This window comes from Acanthopagrus latus, chromosome 17, assembly GCF_904848185.1.
Source record: "Acanthopagrus latus isolate v.2019 chromosome 17, fAcaLat1.1, whole genome shotgun sequence".
NCBI lineage: Eukaryota > Metazoa > Chordata > Actinopteri > Spariformes > Sparidae > Acanthopagrus > Acanthopagrus latus.
The window spans coordinates 30,174,568-30,185,259 of NC_051055.1; the positions used below are offsets into that span (position 1 = coordinate 30,174,568).

At 40.6% G+C, this 10,692-nt stretch overlaps 1 protein-coding gene across 4 annotated transcripts; it reads right to left on the reverse strand.

The window, feature by feature from the left end:
• Positions 1-1,095: 1,095 nt before the first annotated feature.
• sri (sorcin) lies at positions 1,096-6,626 on the reverse strand. 4 transcript variants are annotated; one of them, XM_037074369.1, is made up of 8 exons: positions 6,297-6,626; positions 3,991-4,032; positions 3,772-3,841; positions 3,247-3,290; positions 2,775-2,922; positions 2,116-2,229; positions 1,877-1,935; positions 1,096-1,424 (listed from the first exon to the last, which is right to left on the reverse strand). In XM_037074369.1, the coding sequence occupies exons 1-8, from the start codon at positions 6,342-6,344 to the stop codon at positions 1,398-1,400; spliced, it is 552 nt and encodes a 183-aa protein (XP_036930264.1). In that variant the 5' UTR covers positions 6,345-6,626; the 3' UTR covers positions 1,096-1,397. The 4 variants fall into 4 exon arrangements, with proteins under 4 accessions (XP_036930264.1, XP_036930263.1, XP_036930265.1 ...); XM_037074368.1 differs by having other exon boundaries at positions 3,991-4,035; positions 6,297-6,625; XM_037074370.1 differs by lacking the exon at positions 6,297-6,626 and adding an exon at positions 6,043-6,135 and having other exon boundaries at positions 3,991-4,035.
• Between the last annotated feature and the right edge of the window lie 4,066 nt (positions 6,627-10,692).

A 10,692-nucleotide genomic window follows, 5' to 3' on the forward strand; every position in this document is an offset into this window, starting at 1 on the left:
GGCTGTTATGTGCCGGCCTCGTGTTTCTCTCCCTGTGGCTCTCTGGCGCCCCCTTTCTGTGTGTTTGTCTCCCTCAGGAGAAACACCTGGGCAGTGCTGCACTTACATGAGGATGTGTAAAAGGAGGACGGAGCTGAGGCCTCGATCTGTGGGGGAGCCACCGTCCAGCCTGACGCCAGGAGGAGGGGATGGTTATCCTGTGGTCTCCTCAGTACCTCTCCTGCCCTACACATGGTTTGAGGGCTGGAGTTTTGTTCTGGGGCAAACTGTCTGATGTCTTGGTCTGGAGACCAACAGCCAAGGTTTTGGTTTTGATTCCCCTAGCGGATGAGTAGGTTAATTCTCTTTTCTTTGGATTAGATTAGAGGGGAAGATCTGGGTGCGCTGGCCTGTTGCCCAGATTTCCCCCTTTTTGTTTGTTTTCTGCTTGGTTCTTCAACCTCTCTTTTCATTATGTACCGTTTAAGCTCCACTGGCTGTTCCAAATGAACTTTGGTTTACCAGTCTGATAATCTGAGCATCCTCTTAAATGTGTTGTTGCCTCCTCACGAGCACCTTGTCAGAGGGTCCATAACAAGAGCCAGTACAACTTAGAAAAGGAAGTTTTTCACCTGCCAAAAAGTGATTACAGCTCCTGCCTTGTGACCGAAAGGTTTCTTCATCATATTCACTTAATTTCACTCTCGGTGGTTATATTTGACAGATTATAGCTCACTCACACGTTTTTACCTGTTGATATTACTTTAAAGGGCCGATACAACTTATAAACAGCTGTTTTTCACCTGCAAAAAAGTGATTACAGCTCCTACTTTACGCAGGCATGCAGTGCATCACATGGATGCAGCTCCTACAGATTTATTGATTACTTGCATCCACTTCTCCACACCTCCTGTCATAACTTGACACTAGGTGAAGCTCTTCAGCCTCCAACACCTGCTCGATGCTCTCAGCTCACCTCAGCTCTGTTGTCACGTGACACATGTCAGAAGTCACTCTTCTCAACCGGCCATCAACAAAAACTGTGTGCTGAGTTCAGACTGATTGTTCTGTCACAGTGTGGAGACGATCAGCTGAACATCAGGTTGAGACGTCACATGTTCTTGTTGGATATGTTTATTCATTTCATACATGCTCACACTCTGATGTCTGCCATGATTATGAGCTAACAGGCACATAGTGGTCCATCATTGGTGCAGCCTGAGGTTACAACAGTCTTATACGTGTGTTACAATCTGCATTAGTCCTTTAAAAAAACAATGGAATGTTAGAGTGACATTTTAACACTGTATGAACTCTAATGATTAACATTTAAAACACACATTGGAAGTACAGGTGGTGCTGTTAATATGAGGAGATGTTAAAAGTTGGTGTTTCCCTTCAGTTTGGTGTTTTCCTCTTCATAAGCTCATGGTGACCTGGATAAACTAAAGAGAGAGAGACAAAGACACAGACTGTCACCGTACAACTCTTCATCATTCAGAGTCGTGTTGTGATCCAGTAACACATTTCTATATTTCTACACAGTCTAGCAGCAGAGTACATGAAACCTCACGTTCAGCTTCATGACTCTGTTACTCACTCTGTCCTCAATCCTAATGTCTTATTATTATTATAATAATGAACTTAATCCATGTGGCTCCTTTTTAAAACCAGAGCTCACAAAGTGTTTTGACAGATGAGCAAAAGCAGCAAAGTCTGGAGGACAAAATTACAGAACAAACACTCAATAATCGAGTAAAAAGACGAAGACTTTTCTGAAGAGACGTTAAATCAAGAAAGCAGGACAAGTCTTTGTCTGAAAAGCAGAAAATATCAAAACAACACAATTCAGTGCACATTATTTATTTTCTCTTTCTCAGAAGGTGTGAAAACTTACATCATCATAGCCAAACGTGGCCTGGCCTGTTCGGGACATGTCTCTGCTTTGGAACTGAGCTGGAAAAACAAACACACAAACACACACTTTAAAACAGCCGTCTTAAATTCTGATGAACACACAGATTATCAGCCGTGTGATGACGGCGAGGAGCTCCAAAGGTTCAGTTTGTTCTGCTCCAACAAGCAGCTGATTTATCTACTAAATGACTGTTGAAGAACTGTACTGATCTCACTCACAGGTCAGGGCTCGTAGTTTCACACAGCAGCTTATAAAATCATCGAAGGCGATTCTTCCGTTTGTGCTGTGGCGCCTCATGATGACGTTCATGGCCTGAGGACTCAGATTAAAACCTGCGAATGCACACATACATCTTTAAGTATCATTAAGAAAGAAAGGATGTTAACGTGAAAACATTTGCAGAATTTACAAGAAGGCCTAAATAAAGATTTGTATGAGACACTAACCCTAACCCACTGATTTGTGTCTCCAACTCAACAACTCACTAAACTGACACATTTGTTAAGGGAGTCTGGGGACTTTCTCCACGGGGACAAAGAAGTCGCCTATATTGTTCCTGTTGAGTGTCTTTGTAACATGTGACATGTTTAGATCAATAACATGTTTCTTCTTTCATAAATGGAGTGTAAATGGTGAAATCAGTGTAAACAGCGTGTTCAAACAGCTGATCAATGCTGGCAGGTAAGACTTTAGCACTTTAGACACATCTACATCACAGTGAACCTCGTGTTGTGCAGCTGCATGTAAACCTGCAGCTGCACAATTCTTTTACCCTTTTATGAAGGAGACTCTTCAAAAGAAATCTGAGACAAACCTAATAAATAAAACTACAGACAGCCTAGATGTGTGAGAGGTTGTTGTGTTAGTTTGTGTGTACCCATGCCGCTGATGGCTTGCTGCAGCTCGTGGCCCTCCACTGTTCCACTGTGGTCCCGGTCGTACGATGAGAAAGTGGCCTTCCACCCGTTGATAACCTGCGACAGCTCCTTGAACTCGTTGAAGCCCATGGTGCCGGACATGTCCCTCTGAGAGTCGGTCAAGGACCAATCACACTACTGTTCTTACGTTACATGCTCACTGAAAATATCTATTAACACCAGATGTGACGCAGAACAGAGCAACATAAATGAGTCCAGAGATAATGATGACAAGGTTCTACTGCAACATGTGGATTATAAAATATATGAGGAGAATGTGGATGGAGAGTCGAGGTGTCATCTTGACAGGACTGTGACAACAGCAGCATCAACATCACCACAGAGGAGCATGTTTATTTTAGTTATGAAGCTTCTGTCCACCTGTGAGACAGTCAGGTAAACCTCTCTGATTGGCTGATGGGTGAAGGATACATCCAGCATGCTGATCATCAGCCTGCAGGTCTCCAGGCAGAAGGCTGGAAAAGGAAAACAAACAAGGAAGTGAGAGTTTTAGTTAAATGTCCTCTTTAAAGGCACAGTGTGACGTTCTTTCTCTGGATCACCACCACTTAAAAATGTCTGAAATTTCTCACTGAAAATATATTTTGGGCAGATGATTGCTTGGTCCACTTGTGATTTTACGTGTACTGCGAAAAAAAAAAAGTGTATTCTGTGTGGAGTCCAGTCTTTCTTACTTTATGATAGGATGTGATTCAGTGAACAACAGTTACTTGATTTGAGCACAATCTCTTCCTTCCCCAACAGAAAACATATAGTCGGATAAACCAATAAAACTGGTGCTTCTTCTCAATTAGGTGCCATGAAGAACTGCAGTTTTCAATGGACGAACCTCATCACATTTGATGTAACAGCTGACTACATGGTTTGTGCCTCTCTTACAGTGCTTTAATGTTTTAAGTGGGTATCTCATTTTAAAACAAAGTCTGGTTTCCTTACGTTTGTATGAGCCTGCGATGCCGGACTGTGTGAGGCAGCGCTGCAGCTCGTCTGCAGAGATCTGTCCATCCTGTCAGAGCAAACAGAAGGAAGAGAAATAAACACAAACAGCAAACTGCACAAAGATCTGAAAAACACCAATACACCAATATTGATGAGCTGTTGTGTAGTTGTTTAGTTTAATAATACTGAGGTGAAGTGCTGCTTTAAGTGTTTTACCTGTCCAGCTACAGCTGAAAAATATCCGTAGAGAGGATCCTGCTGCTGAGAGACAGACAGAGAAACAAGAACGTCAACATGATTGAGTTGGTTTCTCCTGAGCAGATGTGACAAACCAACAATACTTTGACTTCTGGACATTAAAATCAAGGATGGGAAAAGATATGATTATTGATACCAGAGCCATTATTACTATAATTTTACAGACATGATAACTTGCACGCTCAGGACTGTTTCCACACACAGAAACTGATGAGGAATTGATGAGCTTGGAGGCATTCGATTCTGATGGATCGGATAATTTACACCTGGTTCTGGATCCCCATCCATCATCAGAATGTCACATCAAATCAGTTGTTATCTAATATTTACTTTCATATGTATCAGTGTAACTGAATGACTTGAGTTGCAGAAGTTTCGTTTAGCAAAACAATGAACAGGCTACTGAAGGAATTCAAATGATGCTGCAGGATTTTCAGTCGGCTGGTTCTTCAACATCCTGACATTCACAGCCAGTTGTTATGTAAAGCAGACAGGCGGCTCTTTGACAGCCTCAATCTGGATCTTTGTCTGCTTCTAAGCACAAAAACACTCTTATTTTGTCAAAAGGTTTTAGGCTGAGTAAGTAGAAGGACTATTTTATTTGTCTTGCTTTACTTTAAAGTAAACAATCAGATTCTAAATAGTGAAAAGTAACAAAGCAAAGAAAATGCACAACTGTTTTTCTGAGTTTTACATCTGGGACCAGGTAGCAGTCCGGCCCAGTTGAATAAGTCTGATGTAACGTCTGAAATATACAGCAGCTACCAAAAAATATAAACCTTTTAAACACTCACATTGCCTTAAAGTAAAAGAGGAAGAAACCTTCCTGCACCCTGTGTCATTGTGCCACTAGCTGACGATGGAAATGTTCAAATAAAGTTTTCTTAACACTTTGTAATCTTCTAAAATCTTTCCTGTTAACTAGCTGGAAGCCGGCGCAGGTGACAACATGTGTGAGTCTGAGTTCAGTCCATTCTTTGTGCAGCATTCGAGTCTTTTTAACTTTATCTCTAACAAACTGCAGCACAAACCTCCCATTCAATCACATATAATCAATCACAGCTGCCCGCAGACTTCACATGAATCCACCAGCACTGACTCAGAAACGACTGATAGGATTATCTACTGCATGTGTGTGTTATCCTCAGGTCTTGTTAAGAGGAAACCCCACCCGTCCTCACCCCAGACATACTGTAGTTCTACCATAACACACACACACACACAAACACACACACACACACACACACACACACACAGTAAAGAAGAAATATTTCTGCAAAAAAACAACAATCTGGTTTTAATAAGTCCAGAAGGATTCCTCCAAATATAAAAGATGAACAAAAGAAATCACGTCAGAAGGAAACTCCCTGTTGTAAATCCACAGTGACTCCAACATTTACAACTTGAAGGCACTTGTACTTTGCTTCTTGACTATGTTGCTTACTTCTTTATACCTCTACTGCATGATAATTCACTGTGAAATGATTAATGGTTACATTTGTCACAGATGAAACTACCATATTTGTAATTACATGACATTAATTTGTAGAAATCTGTTTTTTACTTTGACATTCAAAGCAGTGGATACCTTAAACACTGTATGAAAAATATGGCAAATAACATCTTATTGTGTGTTTAAAGGGTTAAAATCCTGAAAATCAATGGATATTTGATATTGAAAATAATATTAACATTCAGTATTTTATGGCAGTTTCTGATATTGAGCTTTTTTTTTTTAACTGAATGTGGTTTGAGTGGACAAATTATCTTATTTTTTATCAGTTGTATATTCAAGCAAAGTACAAATACTATAAAAGTGTACCTAAGTACAATACTTTGGTAAATGTACTTAGTTACTTTCCACTACTGTTTGTAATCGAGTATCTTTTACATGTTTGTGCCTGTTTTCAGTTTCCTGCTTAACACTCTGAACAGATTAACAGAAAAATGTGAATGGAAGCAATTAAAGAATCCTCAGCTACTTGTGCTAACTGTTAGCTGTTAGCTCACCTGCACTTCTCTTGTTTGTTGATGTTTTCTACACATTTAAGAGTCTGGACAGGTGATATAATGTTAATGGTGTTGACGTGCTTTTGTATAAATCTCGTTAATTTCGTGCAACTCTGCTAACTTCCGCACTCCTCAGACCTCCGGATGTCTCCCCCGGCCTCCCCCGGCCTCCCCCTCCCCTCCCCTCCTCTCCCGGGACGGTGGACGGAATCAGCTTCACGCCGTTGTTTCAGCACAGTTAAACGTTTTCTCACCTGTCCTGGGAATCCACCTGGAGCAGCTCCGTATCCTGGATAAGCCATTTTTAACCCGCTCAATGAGGAATAAAACGTTTCAGTTTCGGTGTAAATCCGCTCGGCGGTTTAACTTCAGAGGGTGTGTCCGTCCGCAGATGTACACAAACGGCCAAAAGACGACCCGAGCTAAACACACAAAGTGTTTTAAATCAGTCTAAAGCTCCAGAAAGAGGCTAAATGTAAGTTTAACCCGGGATAACTCGTCTGGATTCAGGGTGGAAGCAGGTAGGAGCGGTGTAACCTTTAGGATGGCTGTTAAAGGTCCAGTTCCCTCAGCGTGAGCCACAACGCTGCAATCTGATTGGCCGCGAGTGACCATATGACCTCTAACTGTCCAATCAGACAGCAGCAGCTCCCACAACAGAGCTGGAGCATTTTTTACAACAATACAAACTATGTGATAAAACCTACACACACACACACACACACACACACACACATACACAAACACACACAACCACACACACACACACACACACACACACACACACACACACACACACACACACACACACACACACACATACAAACTGTTTTTTTACTCAGATCACATTCAGTACAAAAAAATGCTCCATGTCAGAAATACCATATATTGATATTATTTTCAACTTCCACTGGGTTGTAATTTTAAATCATCATCAGTCCTGATAGTAGCGATCAAATATAGATCCATTTTCAGGATTTTAACCCTTTAAACACCAGTTTGTTTACACTATGCCACTGTTTTTTCTGAACGAATCCATATACTTAATATTATAGTATTTGTCCCTGCTAAACAAACAATAATATTGAATGAATGAATGAATGAATAAATAAATGAATAGGCAACTGTATAAAATAATGCTCAGGTTTTTAAGCAGCTGGGTGTATTATTGTGCTCCATAACCAGTGTTGATAACTGACACACTGCAGTTAAGTGAAGAAACATGTTGATTATTATTACATAATATATCATACAAATAACATATTGCACAACTTATGACTCAAATGTAAGTGTAGACCAGCTGATACTGCTTCATGACCGTAATGAATTTTTCAAATAGGTTTGCGTCACAGACTTACAGCTGCATAAAACCAGTGAACTTGTTGTGAAAGTAAAGAACTGGGATCTCTCTTATATCATCAGGGTTTTTAATGTTTTACTTGGTTGCAACTTTTTACAATGATATACAAACACATTCATCAATTGAGATGACAGTAACGTAAATTCAACAAAAATAAAAAAGGAAGTCCATCACATCCAAAAATCCAAAACACTCCCGCTCGCTCTGAGACATCGACGGGGGCAAAGTGAAATAATCCTGATATGGAGTAAATGGTTTAACAGATGCAAAACACAGGCATGACCCTTTAATAGAAGGTATGACATCAGTCTTTGAGACAAGCTGCCCAATCAGCTTGCTCTTTTCCGTGACTCATAAAGTCCTGCTGTGTCCGACTCCGGTCCAGAGAAAACCCATCTGATGCTCCACCTTTGGTGTCAGAGGCAGAGCTGGACCAGAGAGGAGAGGAGGGAGACCACACGCACCGGAGGACGCTGAAGATCGAGCTGAGATGTATCAACTGAATCCTGATTGTTGGGTTTGGTCGCCCAGACCTCCTCTGTGTCTCCATCCTCAACACTCAGGGAGGCTGACATCAGCTGTGCTGAGCCACCATGAAGAAGTAGAGGAGGAGGAGGAGGAAGGAGAGCATCCTCCTGTTTGCTGCTACACTACAGGTAGGTTAACACAATATTAGATCAAATGTATTGATTTACTTCAGGAAATTAAGCTGCTGATGTGGTAAAATCAACAGGACAGGAAAATAGAAAGTTGGAATTATTGTTGAAATGGAGAACAAAGTCAGCCAATATCGTCCCCTCACTATTTAGTTATGAGATAAATTAGAGCTCTTTTAGGGAGATTTGTTTGCACAATATAACCAATACAATGACTACAGTATAGAGAAGGTGTAACATATTACAATATTAATGTGTAAAAAAAAAATTAGACAGGTTCCTCTGTCTTTTTGCATTACAAAAGCAAAGAAATATACAGTTTAAATGGGAAACGAGAAAAGAAAACTGTGTATTAATCAAATATAAACGGCTGTTCAAACTGCAAGTAGAATTTAAATTGAGTAACTGTAAGAATGAGCATTTACACAGTGGTTTGAGTCTGAGATATATCATCATAGAGCGTGCAGAGGGTCCTGCAGTGAGAAATACCCCGATCTCAATTCAACACACATAATCCTGCTGGTGTCAGCTGATATACGCCTGCAACCCCAACAGATCACTCCCTGCTGTGTGTGTGTGTGTGTGTGTGTGTGTGTGTGTGTGTGTGTGTGTGTGTGTGTGTGTGTGTGTGACTTCCTTTCTGGTCCAAACCCAGCAGGTCTCACCAGCAGGTTCAGGAAAACAGATGGATCAGACACATGACGTGCAGCTCTGAGTCCGCATTAACCAGCCAGCATGTTTGGATTGTTGATGAAGGGAAAATAAAAATGCATTTTTTATTTTATTTTTTTTTAATTCTGATGAAAACTAAAGGCATTTTGAGTCCATGTTGACCAAACACCCATAAAACACTGCCTGACAGTCAGAACTCTCCGTGTGTTATGTTTCAGCTGCTATTTTTCATGGATCTTTAATTTTTTGCAGTTTACAGGAACAAATCAAGAAACATAAGACATAAAAAACACAGTATATCAGTAGTTTTTAAGTCCTAAACCAACTAAGTCAGTGTCAGCTTTTTGTGAAGCCAGGTCATTTTGTTTATTTAAGATTAAAAACATCCTGTTGACAACACATATGAAAGTTATTCAGCATTTTCAGGTGAACTACAACAAAATGTGCTGCTTGAGAGGCGTATTCTTGATTTTATTGGATAACCACTTACTTGATTCTGCAGGTTGTGATGATGTCATCAGTCAGGCTGCCGATGTCCATTGGTCAGAACCTGTCATCCTCTCAGGGATCCCCTGCAGCTCTGGCCTGGCCGGACTCGGTCCTGGTGCTCGTCCCTCACAGCAGCCAAAAACAGTGACTAATGCTGATGTATCCCAGCATGTCACTGGTGGCCATTGCTGGGAGGGTCCTGCGATGGATTCCCATGGATGTGTTTGTGTTTATGGACAGAGGGAACCAGAAAGTCTGGATTCCTGCTGGCCTGGATCTCCATACATCTACTATGGAAGTGAGTGCTCGCTCTAAAGTTTCTTCTTTCTGGAGGTTATTTGGGTTTTCCTTGGCAGTAGGGCAGTAACTTAATGAAATGTAGCATTAAGGGGTTTTCTTCTGCTTCTTTGGGGATAAAATCCTGGGATAGTGTTCAGACAGCAATTTTAAAACATGCAGTTTGTTTCAAGTCTTTTAGCTGCGTGAGGTAGAACACACAGCTAAAACAATGCAGGAGAAAATCCAAAAATTGAACAAGACTAAAGCGGTTAGATGTACCATATGCAGGTTTACCCCACGTTCATGGAGAAGTGAAATCAAATCCAAGTTTCAACTTGAGTCAGTTTGATTTAAGGATGTGAGATGTTTCTCTTTCTCGTCCCTGATCTATTACGAACAGGTTCCTCCAGTTTCTGCCTGCACTAATAAAATCTAATCTCTTATATCTTTGGCCTAGTTTGCCAATAATACAGAGAACCAGAGTCATGGGGGTTAAGTGGAAACGCCTTTCTTGTCTTTGCTTCATGCAGTGAGGAGGAACCTGGTGGTTGGAGTGGAGGTGGTGGAGGAGGTTGCTGTTGAAGACACTCTAGAAGTCATGTAAGTTTTGTAAGAAGTATTATGGTAGTTACTATTACTTCTTCTGGTTATAACCTTTAGTCTGACAGTATTATGGTTATTCATTGCAGCATGATCATATGTGTATTTTTTGGTTGATCCTGTTGCTTTCTTTTCTCTTCTCAGAACAGAGGACATATACACAGATGACCTCCTGGATCCTGAGCTGCTGCAAGACGAGCAGCTGTACCCCACATGAGCCCCGAGTCAATTTCAGCATTTCCAGTTTTGACTATATGCACTTCAAACAAAGATATTATTCACAAAACTGTATCATAATTTGTTTGTATTTTATATATCTAGGCTATCATCATCATTGTGTGGGTTTTTTCTGTATATTTTAATTTGAATTAAACCACTGTCAACTGTGATTAATAAGATTTACATCACAAAGCAAAGCAATAAAATCAGGGCTTGTTACTGTGATTTATTTCATTTTAATACAATAATACAACCTAATCAAATCAAATCAAATCTAATCTAATCTGATCTAATATCATATCATATCATATCATATCATATCATATCATATCATATCACCGACGTCAACTACCAGCATGCATCTCTTCTCTGTCC